This window comes from Microcaecilia unicolor, chromosome 2 (genome assembly GCF_901765095.1).
Source record: "Microcaecilia unicolor chromosome 2, aMicUni1.1, whole genome shotgun sequence".
Lineage (NCBI taxonomy): Eukaryota > Metazoa > Chordata > Amphibia > Gymnophiona > Siphonopidae > Microcaecilia > Microcaecilia unicolor.
In genome coordinates, this window is record NC_044032.1 from 533,600,203 (window position 1) to 533,614,819 (window position 14,617).

Genomic DNA, 14,617 nt, shown 5'->3' on the forward strand with positions numbered 1-14,617 from the left:
TAGTCTAGAAAAATGAAGCTTAATGCAGACAAAACCAGGGTTATACTTTTTACAGAATTCCTGGACATAACATTCCCTGACCTATTTTGTATTGCAGGTAATCCCATTACCCTTGTACATTCTCTGAAAATCTTTGGATTACTATTGATGATAAACTGAACTTTCAGTTATACATTTCCTCTGTAAAGCTGACGTCCTTTTTTAAATTAAAGCAAATATGCTCAAGTCTTATTTCGACCAGCCAGCCATGTGAGAATTACTTCATGCATTAGAGCTGAGTCAGCTAGACTACTGTAACTTACTCTTCATTTGGCTTTAGTTGACTAAGATGAAAAGACTGCAATTGATTCAAAACTAATCATGGGGGCAAAGTGTTGGGACTATGTTACCCCACTGCTTAAATAAGAACATTGGTTGTCCATTTCAGCGTACATCCCTTATAAAATTCTAACTTTAATCTATAAGATACAATATTGAAGTCCCCTCTATTTCTTTCTCATGTAGTCATACCATATATACTGTCCAGGGCTTTGTGCTCTGTTCAGTAACAGCTTTTAGTAGTACTTTCTTTTCTGTTCACCAGATTTTCTATGAATCAATTCATTCCTCAATCTTTAGTGTAGCTGGCCTGTCACTTTGGAACAATCTCCCAGCCTATTTGCATATGGAGCCATCTTATAGTTTCCAATCAAACCTGAACATATTTCTCTTTAGGAAAACTTATGAACAGTCCTTTAATCTGGACTCTGACAGTGGGACACAGCTGGAGCCTGTAGAACATGGAGAGGGCATTCTCTCCTTTCTAACTATAGATTATTAGCATTTCCCCCTTTTTTTTCCTATTTGAAAATGTAATAAGGTTTTTGAAAAGTTTACAATAGACCCACTTAGCATGAGTTGGACTCTTTTGCTTGACTAGGACATCTTATTTTCTCGGGGAGTTATTCTACTAGGTATTATTTCATCAAGACATTTCAATTTGCTGGTATTTGGGTATGAACAGCTAGTAATTTTGCTTGGCTGGTTATTTGGAGATACTGGTTTCTAGACCTGTTATCCCACTGTGTTATTGGGTTTCTTTTTCCATTCTCCCCCTTTTAATTGATGTTGTAACCTGCTTTGAAGTTTTCTGATACAGAAACTTGGCAACAGGCATTTTGGAGTGGATCTACCTCATTCTGATCAGATCATCACCAATTGGTTTGGCAGCAAAGTCTGGCCATTAACCCTTAATAGCTCACCTTAAAAAATTAGTGCAATCAATTTAGTACATATTACTATGTACCCCACAGTGACTTAGATAACACTGCCTTAGGGTAAGGCAACCTACTCTAGTGCTTTTTCAGTTATATTAAGGGACAAATAATGCAGGTTATTGGCCTAACCCAGTTTGATAACTTCCCCCCTTAATGCCTTGTCTTCCTGAGAATATGAAGCAAAGTATGAGTCAATTTATACACTGATGTTGAAAGCAATTTTAATTAAAAAATATATATATATAACTTACCTTGTGTTAAGAAAGAAATCTGCTTTATGTACTACTAGGCAGATAACTTCGTGGATATCAATCGTACCATAAGGAGTTGAAGTCTTGTCACTTTCATAGTAACTCAAGAAGCCTCCTTCCAAAGTGCACCATCGCCTATTCATCTCTGTGGTTAAATATAATGAAGACTAGATATAAACATAAAATATCGTGCATAAGATCTAAGAGTTACAAACATTAACTACCTCATTGGCATGCAATAACAATGTAAATGCATGTAATTATTAATTAGGCCCACTGCATACAAATGGGTTATGCAGTAAAATAACACCTGTTAATTGTGTTAGCATGCACAAACATGGCAAAGGGCACATGTAAGTAACTATGGGGTCCTTTTACTAAGCTGCAGAAAAAAAGTGGCCTGTGCTGGTGCGGATATGTGTTTTTGGTGCGTGCTGGGCCATTTTATATTACGGCTGGGAAAAAAGTCATTTTTTAATGGGGCAGTAAATGACTATGCACTAAAATTAAAAACAGTGTATGGCTATTTATTGCCTGAGCCCTTACCGCCACCCACTGACTTAGCGGTAAGGGCTCACTCGCTACTTGTGCAGTAATCAGGTCACTGGTGGCAGAAAGTAGAAAATTATTTTCTACTGCGGGAAACAGTGGGCACAACTTCAAAACTACCGAAGGGTGCCCGCGCTACCCCTGCGGTAGTGCCAATTTGACATGTGCTACCCACGTATTAGCCCTACCACTGCTTAGTAAAAGGGCCCCTATATTTCTTTTAATAGTTGCCTTTGTTGTTTTGTTTTTCTTTTTTGACATTTTCTATTAGGTTTTTTCTCTTTGCTCCATTTTGTATATTAGAAATGAAAAACCTTTGACATGTACAGAGTCATAAATAAGGGAGATTGACTCTTTGTATGTGGCAAGGGTTTTTAATTTTTGATGCATAAATGGAATGCATGATGAAGACTTAATAGGAACCTTCAAGAAAAACATGAAGGACAACTAGATCATAGTCTGCTGATGTTGTACTAAATGAAATGACAATTTATGTAGATATAACATGCTTAACTCAAAGAGTGTGAAAACCCCTGAACTGTTCCATAAAAATTAATAGTAACAAAGTGAATAGCCTACACAATGGACAGATAAGCTGGACTGGTCTTGGTTGTCAAAGTTAATATGGCACTGGGCTTACTCCTGAGGACTGTTTGTCTAATACTGCCCTGTCATTTAAGCACAAACAGGAACCTGGTATGTCTACTGATAGGTGCTTGGTTTCAGAGGTGAAGGAGTAGAGGTGTGTTCTCTACAGGGAACAGAATGAGGAAGTGGGGCATTCTATCCTATCCACGTTCTTTCCTGTAGAGCTTTGGTGCACATCCCACTTACTCCTTCTGTTATTTGTTCAATATTCAGTATTTTATCTATTTTTGCATCAGATGACAGACATAAGCCATTATATAGTTATATTATTTATCATCAGTATTTCCCAGCTGACCGTGTTTTGCAAAGGGAGGATGCATTTAGTGCTGTGGGGGAAAGCAATGGAACTCGGCTGGCATAATGGAGCTAATCATACTCACAGTTGGTTGTTCACTGAGAAGTGGTTGTGTCCTGCTGGATGTTGCCTGAAATCCAGAATAGTTGAAGGTAATCCACCACTGCAAGTGGTAGATGGTGATTATCAGGCATTTGGGAGGGGGAATAGGAAAGGAAGGTGGTTGTAATTGATTTTTTTTTTCTTCAGGTCTAGTCCCTGTGCTTAGTTGTAACCTGCATGTAGATTCAGAACTTGAATTCCACCTGTGCAGGAGAATTCTATAAATGGCACTTAAAATTGTCCATGCAAATGTGGGTGCGCACCCAATTTGAGTAACGAGCCAATTTTCACAAATAATCTGGTGCTAATAATCAATTATTGTTAATTGGCTCGAACTAGGATTTGCGCACACATCTTGCTAAGCACTTTCCTATAAAGATGTACGCACAAATTCTTTAGCAACTGAAAAGGGGGCATGGGTGGGTTGGGGGCCTTTACTAAAGATGCACACACTATTACAGAATTTGAGGGATCCATGCCTAATTTAGGCATGGTGATTATTACCAGAGTTCAGTTGGTGTAAATCCTCATGCCTATGAGTTGGGCACAGATCCTGGCACTACATGTTATTCTATAAACAGTGCCCGACTCGGAGCACAGTTTATAGAACAGCACTCAGCGTGCATTTTTATGCACCAAAATTTGGCCATCATTTACTAAATTTAGCGCAGAGGGGGTGTTTGGAGGCAGAGGGTAGGCATGCCCTGTGCTAATCAGATAACACAGGTAAATCAACCCATGCTGCCCAATAAGCGTGGGGTTAGTGTGGGAGACCTTACTGCCTAGTAAATGGGTGGCAGTTAAGGGCTCACACACTAATGGCCATGCACTTTCACAGTTAGCGCATAACCATTAAGAGGAAAATAGAAATTGAAGCCATTTTACTGCCATGCTAAAAGTGGCCTCAGCACATGGGAAACCCATGTGCTAAAAACAGCTCAGGTCACTTTTTAGCACTGCTTAGTAAAAGGGCCCCTTGGTTTGTTAATGTGCCTTTAAAAATTTCTGGGTGGAGTCAAGATGTTCGCATGTACTTGAGCTCGACCGGCTGACACTTTGGTTGATTTTTCCTTCTTACCTTTATGCCACATACTAAGCGAAAAGGGGCAGATAAGTTCACTGCCTCTGTGGGCCATACTTCTACCCAAGTCCAGCAGACCATTGAGAAGTACATGCTCAGCAGCTTTCACAATGGTTCTGGAGTTCAAGAAAGGAAGGAGTATCTAAGAGTTTGGACTTGGACTACTCTTTTTCTCCTCTGGTTTGCAAAACAACCCCATGTCCAGCAACAATGCAGGATCACCCGATCCAGATGAGCTGGTTGTGGAAGTCACTCTCTGAACTCTGGAGAAGGTGGCTCATTCTGCTGAGTATTCCGGCGTAGGCCTAACACTCTGGCCTAGAGCAGTGTGACCCTGGATAGGGTTCGGAGGGTACTCTCCAAGTTGGAAGCAATGCTGACTAAAACATCAACAGATGTTTCATCTCTTGTAAGATTGATTTATTAACCACAAATATGGACAAAGTTAGAGGAATTTTCAACACAGCTCCAAGAAGTTAAGAAAGATGTACAGAGAATCAAGACATTATTGCTCCTATGGTTTAGAACAAGTTGAATATACATAGGAAAATCAAACAATTGGAAAATTTCAACAGCAGGTTAAACCTCTGTTAAATTTTCCTAATGTGAGTGGTATGGATTTCTTGGATATATTGAAAAAGTATTTATTTGAAGTTTTGAAATATTCCCCAGATCTTATTCCTCCTATAAATACGATTTATTTTTTACCTGTTTCTTTAATAAAGAATAGTAGTGATAACTACCAAGGAAATACACAAAAGGAACAGCAGATTGAAAATGATGGAGTGGATGTAAACAATTTAATGGCTTTCTTGGAGAATTCTACTATGGATGTAATTGAGCGTTCTACATTGCTTGTGATATTTGTCTTTGAGAATGATATGAACTTTCATTTATGGCTGTAGTTTAGGAGATCACAAGCATTATTCTTAGGGCAGAAAGTCTGGATCTTTCCAGACATCATAAAATCAACACAATATAGGAGGAAAGCCTTTTTAGCTTTAAAGCAGCTAGTTAAGGAATTAGGTGTTTCTTTATTGTTGAAATATCCTTGCAAATGTGTAATTTCTTAACTTGGAGTTAAATATGTCTTTTTTACACCAAAGCAGCTGAAATTTTTTGTTGATGCTAAAAAGTTAGTGCGGTAAACATTTCTGCCTAAGTACATTCTATAAGCGGCGCCTACATTTAGGAATGGTATATAGAATATGTTTAAGTTGATATCCTAGCACCTAAAATGAAAAAGTGGCCTAAATCCCTGCACATAGATTTACACACACTAGGCCATATTCTATAACTACGCATGAAAATTTTGGAATGCACACGAAACACCCCGCTCATAGCCATACTGCTTTTCATTTGCACACAATAAAATTTAGGTGCAACTCATTACAGAATATGCTTAGAGATTTGTGCTTGTAAATTCTAATTATTGCCAATTAGTGCTCATTATTTTATTTATTTATTACATTTGTATCCCACATTTTCCCACCTTTTTGCGGGTTCAGTGTGGCTTACAATATGAGTTAAATGATGGAAATACAATTTGTTACAGATTGGTTATGGATTACATTGTGCAGAGTTATGCGAGACAATCGTGGTGTCGTTAAGGAATGGAACAATGGAACACAAACATTGAAACGTTGGAAGGAGACAATGGGAGCTTAGAGGGCGATAATAAGGCATGAAGACATATGGTATATATCTTTCTGTGAGTAAAGGTATGAGTGATGTGATATTACGGGAATGAGAATTCAGAAGTGGATGTATGATGCATTAATGAACAGTAAGTATGGACTTTATGTGTTTTGGTTCTTTCCGTAAATTTTTTCAAAAAGATGGGTCTTCAATAATCTGCGGAAGGAAGCTTGCTCGTGGATCGTTCTTAAGTTGCGCGGCAGTGTATTCCAAAACTGCGTACTCATGTAAGAAAAGGTTGACGCATGTAGCGCCTTGTATTTCAAGCCCTTGCAATTGGGGAAGTGGAGGTTAAGGAAGGTTCGGGATGATCTTTTGGCGTTTCTGGGTGGTAAGTCTATTAACTGACATGTAGGCTGGGGCTTCGCCGTGAATGATTTTGTGGACTAATGTGCATACTTTAAAAGTGACGCGTTCCTTGAGTGGAAGCCAGTGCAGTTTCTCTCGTAATGGTTTTGCACTTTCATATTTTGGTTTTCCAAAGATGAGTCTGGCTGCCGTATTCTGGGCTGTTTGAAGTTAAGTGCTGTTATCAATGTTGATTAGCTTTTAAGTCAATTAAGTTATGTGCGTAGTTATGAAATATGCTTAGATTTTGGCACGGAACTCAAGGTGTGCTATATAGAATCCAGCAGTATATTCCTATGGGTGTCTCAGCGTTTAGCACCAGCTGATTTTTAGCGCAAGCTAAAAACACTAGCGCACCTTAGTAAAAGGCTCCCTAAGGGACAGTCTGATTCATATGGTACCAGAACCAAAGCTCAGTTATGGCCTGAGGGGGGGGGTGGGACATCTTTTTCTATATATCCATAATATGTTGTATATCTTTCTTTTTTGGGGAGGAGAGCGAGGAGTCTTTCTGTTTATTTGACTCCAATATAGTAGTTCATTATTTTTAATGGGGCTATTCCAATAGAGAAGCCCAAAAGCTGTGTAAAATGACACCCAGTAAAATTTGCTACTGATTCTTTTCAAGATTTCTAGGTGCCTCTGTAATTAGAGGAATCATATCAAGGTTGGTAAAAATGGGAATATGTAAGCTGCTAACAATTCTCTCTCACTTTGCTATAGCAGGTTAGGAGGCAAAGCTGAAGCAAATGAATCGTTCAGGTCTGCTAAGCAAGCTATTGTTTTCATTTATGAATCTGCTGCTGAATCTAGCTATAAACATGACATATATAATACGGCATACCAGAACCAGGTCTTTTCCATCAACCAAAAGAATTTTAAAAATCCAAGTAAATAAGTAAGAGAAAGAACATTATAATATCTGATTCAGTGCATAGTTACATGAGTGTTTCTGAAGTGCTGTATAAATGTTCTAAATAAATAAATATAATATAGAACATAAGAACATAAGCGTTGTCATACTGGAACAGACCAAAGTTCCATCAAGCCCAGCATCCTGTTGCCAACAGTGGCAAATCCAGGTCACAAGTACCTGGCAAGATCCTAAAATAGTAAAACAGACTTTACACCGAATATCCTAGAAATAAGAACTGGAGTTTCCCAAGTCGCTCTTAATAATGGCTAATGGACTTTTCTTTTACAAAATTATCCAAAAATGTTTTTAAACCCTGCTAAGCTAACACTTTTACCACATTTTCTGGCAATGCATTCCAGAGTTTAATTATACATTGAATGAAGAAGTATTTTCACTGGTTTCTTTTAAATTTACTACTTAGTAGCTTCATTGCGTTCCTCCTAGCCCTAGTATTTTTGGAAAGATTAAATAAGCAATTCATGTCTACCCATTCCACTCCACTCAGTATTTTATAGACCTCTATCATATCTCCCATCAGCTGTCTCTTCTCTAAGCTGAAGAGCCCTAGCCACTTTAGCCGTTCCTCATAGGGAAGTAGTCCCATCCCCTTTATTATTTTTGTTGCCCTTCTCTGTACTAATCTAATTCCACTACTACTTTTTTGAGATGCGGTGACCAGAACTGCACACAGTATTCGAGGTGCAGCGCACCATGGAGTGATACAAAGGCATTATAACATTCTCATTTTTGCTCTCAGTTCCTTTCCTAATAATTCCTTGCTTTCTTAGCCGCAGCTGCACACCGAGCAGAGGGTTTCAATTTATCATCAACGATGACACCTAGATCTTTTTCCTGTGGAACCTTGCATCGTATAGTTACCGTTTGGGTTCCTCTTTCTCACATGAGTATTCTGTGTTTCTAAATCCCAGAGAATCACATCTTCAAGAAGACATACATCTACTTTTGATAGAATGTATAAACCAGTAATAGAATACGGGAGGTGGTGGAGATGAAAACGGTAACGGAGTTCAAACATGCGTGGGATATGCATAGAGGAATCCTGTGCAGAAGGAATGGATCCTCAGAAGCTTAGCTGAAATTGGGTGGCGGAGCAGTTGGGGGGAAGAGGGGGTGGTGGTTGGGAGGCGAGGAAAGGGGAGGGCAGACTTATACGGTCTGTAACAGAGCCGGTGATGGGAGGCGGGACTGGTGGTTGGGAGGCAGGAAATACTGCTGGGCAGACTTATATGGTCTGTGCCCTGAAAAGGACAGATACAAATTCAAGGTAAGGTATACACATATGAGTTTGTCATGGGCAGACTGGATGGACCATGCAGGTCTTTTTCTGCCGTCATCTACTATGTTACTATGTTACCTTCAATTGTCTATATTAAAAGGTATAGACATGCACATTAGGAGACAGATATCCTTAAAGGTCCTTTTACTAAGCTGCAGCAAAAAGTGACATTGGTGTGCCCTTGTGTGGCTTTTTCCAGTGTGCTAAGGCCATTTTTACCGCCCACCCATTTTGTAGGCAGTAAGGGCTCAGGCTGATATCATGAAATAACCAGTTAACGCTCGGTAATGTGGATGCACTAAGGCGCCCTTTTACAAAGGTGCGGGAGAGCTAATGCATGGGTACTGTGTGCCCCTGGCAGTAATTCTGAGTTTGTCACACACAGAATGAATGCCATGGTAGAAAATATTTTCTACCTTGGGGGCATTCCCGGCGGTAATCGACAGCACGGACATGTTGGCATGCGCTGCATGGTTACCGCACGGGTAGCGTGTAAGCCCTTACCACTAAGTCAATGGCTGGTGGTAAGGGCTCAGGCCATAAATAGGCATGAGTTAGTTTTAATTTTTATGCACCCCCATTTCCCGGCCCATTAAAAAAATGGCCTTTTTCCCAGCTGCTGTAAAGGGTGGCCTGGCGTGTGCCCAAAAGACGCACTCACACTACCGCAGGCCACCTTTTACCACAGCTCTGTAAAAGGGCCCCTAACTGATTAATGTAGGAATGCCCACACTCTGCCCCCTGACGTGCCCTCCACAAAAAATGTTACCACCTGGATCAGCGTGTGCTAATTCAGAAGTTATCATAGGACGCATGAGCACATCCAATGGTACACAATTTTAAGCTGCATTAGGAGTGCATTCTGAATCCTGTTCAGAAGGATGGATCCTAAGGAGCTTAGCCGAGATTGGGTGGCAGAGCCGGTGGTGGGAGGCGGGGATGGTGCTGGGCAGACTTATACGGTCTGTGCCAGAGCCGGTGGTGGGAGGCGGGGATAGTGCTGGGCAGACTTATACGGTCTGTGCCAGAACCGGTGGTGGGAGGCGGGGCTGGTGGTTGGGAGGCGGGGATAGTGCTGGGCAGACTTATACGGTCTGTGCCCTGAAAAGGACAGGTACAAATCAAGGTAAGGTATACACAAAAAGTAGCACATGTGAGTTTATCTTGTTGGGCAGACTGGATGGACCGTGCAGGTCTTTTTCTGCCATCATCTACTATGTTACTATTAGCACCTAACGCAGATTAGTAAAAGGACCTCTTAGGGCCCCTTTTACCAAGCCGTGGAAAAAGGGGGCCAGCACTGGCGTCGGTTCATATTTTACATGCACGCCGAGGCCCGCTTTTATCGCAGCTGGTGAAAGGGAAGTCTCGCCTTCCTGCAGGAAATGGCCGTTCAGCAAGTAAAACACTTACCGCGTGGCCATTTCGGGGGGGGGGGCCCTACTGCCACTCATTGAGGTGGCGGTAAGGACTCCACCGTTAGCCCAGCAGTAACCGGGCACTGTGCGGCACTGCCCGATTAGCGCTCGATACGGAGTGGAAGAGTAGCCTAGTGGTTAGTGCAGTGGACTTTGATCCTGGGGAACTGAGTTCGATTCCCACTGCAGCTCCTTGTAACTCTGGGCAAGTCACTTAACCCTCCATTGCCCCTGGTACAAAATAAGTACCTGAATATATGTAAACCACTTTGAATGTAGTTGCAAAAACCTCAGAAAGGCAGTATATCAAGTCCCAGTCCCATTTCCCCCAATGCTATAAAAATAAATACACTGTAGTTGAAAAAATGACTGCACGCTAGGGTTGGGAAGTACCGCTAAGCTGCTGCGGTAGCCCAGTGGTATTTCCTGTATAGCGAGCAGTAAGCCTGCGTTGGGCTTACCACCACTTAGTAAAAGGAGCCCTTAGTGACTACAAAAATGGAATGAGACAAGAATGTTGTTAGTGCTTTATGAATATTTTAAACAGAACAAATTCTTCTATCGACTATTTTCTTTCATAAAATGAAAATGGCTACTTTTTTTGTAGAAAAGAAAAGCTTGGCTTAGATCTTTAGATTTTGCTTACTTATATAATTAACCACTTTTCATGGCTACAGCACAATTGTATACAAAGAAAAAAACAACAGATTTACTCAGAAAACAAAATCAACCGAGTTTGAGTCGAACTTGGAATTTTTTTTTTATTTTTTTCAAAACCAAGATTTTGTTCAGAATAAGTAATTTTTTTTAAGATTAATGAATAAAGGTAAATCTTTGGGTATTTTGAAAATAATTATATATTTGACAATAACTCACATCTGAACTGAGTAAAAGTTCTAAACTAGAAAAATATTCGTGCTGGATTATGGCTTCTTCAGTTACTCATCCATTTACCAAATCCATCCTCTGCTCTATAAAAAGTTCAAATTTAATCAGAACTAGTATGTTCATCCTATTTTTCAATTGCCATGTTATGAGCCCAACTGAGAATTTCTGAAAAGTTGTTTTATATTAAGCACACTATATAAAATAACATACATTATGGGCTAGATTCTATGGGGCCCTTTTACTTAGCCGCATAAGCGTTTATGCGCACCCAACATGCGCCAAAATGGAGTTACTGCCTGGCTACCATGTGGCTCTTGTGGTAATTTCATTTTTGGCTTGCGTCTGATACGAGCGTCTGAAAAATTATTTTCGGACGCACGTATCAGACATTCGCCAAGTGGCATTTGACGCTCGTAGGTCATTACTGCCCAGTTACCGTGTTAGACTTTACCGCTAGGTCAATGGCAGGTGGTAAGGTCTCAGACTCAAAATGGACGTGCAAAAATTCTCATGGAAATGATTTCACCCAAGTATATTCTATAAGATTTAGGCGTAGTATATAGAATATGTTTAGTTGATATCCCAGTACCTAAAACTATGCACATCCATTTATACCAATGAAAATGTGGCGTAAATCCCTGTGCTTAGATTTACGCGGACTGGGCCATATTTTATAACAACATGCGCAAATTTGGGAACGCCCACAAAATGCCCAGTCCCCGCCCACAGCCATGCCTCTTTTGAACTATGCATCTTACTGAGTTGTGAACGTAAATTCTAATTATTGGCATTTAGTGCTTATTACTGCTTGTTAAGTGCTGTTAACACTGATTGGCTTAAGCCTATTAAGTTATGTGCATTATGGAATATGAATAGATTAAGGTGCAGAACACTAGGCGCAATATATAGAATCCAGAAGATGTTATAAGTAAACCTAATTAGTACCAATAATTTCTTCTTAAAAAGCCAATTATTGGCACTAATTGGATTGTTATGTAATTAAATTGCACATGCAAATTCAGTGTGCACAATTTTAATAGAATTCGGGTATATATGATTCTTCTGTGGAACTCCATGAAACATACCTTCTAATCCCCTAAATGAAAATTAAATATGCTGTTTATTACATAATAAAACGGATTTCTTCATGTTCAATTGTAAAGCGCTGCGTATGACTGGTAGCGCTATAGAAGTGATTTATAGTAGTAGTAGTAGTAATTACTCAAGTTTCTTTAAGCCTTGGAATATTAAAATATGTTGAAGACTTTAGTGTTATATTGTAAATAAAAAGTACTGATGCTTACCTGGTGTGTTCCAATGCAGCCAACTGCGCGACAATATTGCTAGGGAGTCCTCTAACTAGCATGCGTGCGTTTACTGTAGCTTAAAATGACTTACTGCAGGAAGCTGTTAGGGATTCTGCAGTAATTTTGGAATCTGCGTAAGCAAACCATGCGCTAAAAGTATTTTATTTTTTAACACAGACGGGATGTGTCTGGAAGCAGAGAGTGGGCATGGAAAAATTATGTTCTTACCTGATAATTTTCTTTCCTTTAATCATACCAAACCAGTCCAGACTAATGGGCTGTGTCCATCTACCAGCGGAGACAGAGAACATAGTTCCAAGTAAACCGCCCCTTAAGGGTATTGTGCAGCCTGGAATGTTCAGTATTTCGAATAGCCAAGCAATGGTGCTCTGAGGTCTAGAAGAAAGTACAGTTAATACCAAACAGGCAAACTCTTGGAGCCAATATGCAGAACCTCACTGTTCCTGCTTGGCCAAAGGCAACTGCAACCTCTCCTCACAGTAAAGTAAGCAGGAGGGAATGGTCCATTCTGAGCTTGCCCAAGCACATAGAGATCTACCCCTGAATCTGGGGAAAGAACTCCATGATGCCAAGTAACAGGAGTCATACAGAGCTGGCACAACAACAAGAGGCAGGAGATTGAATAGAGAAGATGAAATAGGCAGTGATGTAGGACATCCCACCATATTGAAGCATTGTGGAACAGCCAGGGATACCTAAAGGAAACGATACTCTGACAGACTTTAGCCAGGGAGGGCATCTTGACTGGTCTGGTATGATTAAAGGAAAGAAAATTATCAGGTAATTTTCCTTCCTTGTCGTCTATACCAGACCGGTCCAGGCTAATGGGATGTAGCAAAGCAATTTCCCAAAGAGGGGGAGAGAAAAGAAGAATGAAGAAGGTTGAAAAATCAACAAAGCTATACACACAGCAAACAACTGATCAGCAGAAAAGGATTCAAATATCCAAACCACCAGGCTACCAAAATGGAACAGAGTCAGACACTAGAAAAGGAATTGAAGCCGTAGGACGAAAAACAAACGTCCTGAGCAAAAGAAAAATTACATACGCCTGTCCCGAGAGTAGCAAAAGAAGCAGCAAAAGATACTCATGCCAAAGGACCCCCCTTGGAAGGAAGGCAACAGTCGTATCTGAGCAACAAGAAGAAGAACTGTCTCTCCTAGACCAGGATTCACTTCTCCGAACCCTGGCAGGACTAACTCCCAAACCTGCCGGTCTGCCTTGAGTCCAAGATGGTCGGATGAAGTGACCCTAACAAGTACTAGGAGTACGCAAACCCAAACAGTGCGCCACACTTCATAGAAGAAAGGAAGCAAGGCCCAGGAACCACCCAGACTCGTGCCTAGTGAGAGAATCAAACTCCACAGAACAAGAAGAGATTCCAGAATCGAGAGAACCAACTAACTTGAGCACTAGCCTCTTCAGGAGAACCATGAAGAAAAGGGCAGCAGCATACCAGGGTACAACCGTAGAAAGACAGCACTCCTCAACCAGCTCACTCTGGACTTAGGGATGAAAGAACAGAGCCATGAGAACAAAAGGAACAAAAAGAAAGAGTCGAGAGCCACACTGTGGAGAAAAGACCCCCAAAGTGCCAAGTAGCCACAAAAGGAGCAGAGACAAATTCAAATTCCAGCAATGGAGAAGCTTCTCACCAGCCACCAAGAGGCTACGGCAAGAAAAGGTGCCACAGGAATGGTAGCTAACAGGAGACAAGACAGCCTTATCTAGCAATCTAAACTGCGGTATGCCACAGTTGCCGAGAAGTTACTGTATCCAACCCGCAGAAAAGAGCTGGGGTTGACCAACAAGGTGAAACAGTGCCCAACAGGCAAAGGTGAAAATATACTCCACAGTCAGAGACTGAACTGTGCTCAAGGGACAGAAACGAAGCTGCGCTCATCAGGCAGAGCAGGATCCGTGCTCAACGAGAACAAACGGATTTGCACTCAAAGCACACAAACTGAGCCACGCACCTTGGGCACACCTCTGGCAAAGATAGAATTGCACTGAACAAGCAGAGAAAAAGCTGAGAGTAACAGACAGAGGATGAGCAGTACCCCACTGAAAGAGCTGGATGTTAGAGGTACCTGCAGAACTGAAGCTGCGGTAGCGATGGAACTGTGTATAAAACGCAGACAAGGAGCTGCTTTCCACACACAAACAAGAAGGTGCGCTCCGCATGCCAGGAAGGAGTTGCGCTCCTGACACTGGTAAGGAGCTGTGCTTCAGACACCAGCAATAAACTGTGCTCCAGACACGGGCAAGGAGCAGCGCTCCACACGCCAAGGAGCTATGCTTCCTACGCAGACATGAAACTGTGCAGCACCTGCAGTCACAGAGCTGTGCTCCACATACCACCCTGGAACTGTGCCCAATTTGTAGAGAAGAATTGTGCTAAACACACAGAGATGGAGCTACACTCCACAGGCGGTGAAGCTGCGCTCTGCACGCAGACAGGGAGCTACGTTCCATATGCAGAAAGAGAGCTGCATGCCACACACAGACAAGGAGCTGCGTTCCACAGGCAGACAAGGAGCT

The 14,617-nt window shown here is 41.3% G+C and overlaps 1 protein-coding gene across 2 annotated transcripts in view; it reads right to left on the reverse strand.

Annotated features, from left to right (window-relative positions):
* Window positions 1-14,617, reverse strand: part of ARAP2 (ArfGAP with RhoGAP domain, ankyrin repeat and PH domain 2) — a 508,912-nt gene that overhangs the window by 262,519 nt on the left and 231,776 nt on the right. For both annotated transcript variants that reach the window (XM_030191273.1, XM_030191272.1), the window contains exon 15: window positions 1,508-1,652. In XM_030191273.1, the coding sequence (XP_030047133.1) occupies window positions 1,508-1,652 (145 nt within the window). The remainder of the gene's footprint in view (window positions 1-1,507; window positions 1,653-14,617) is intronic.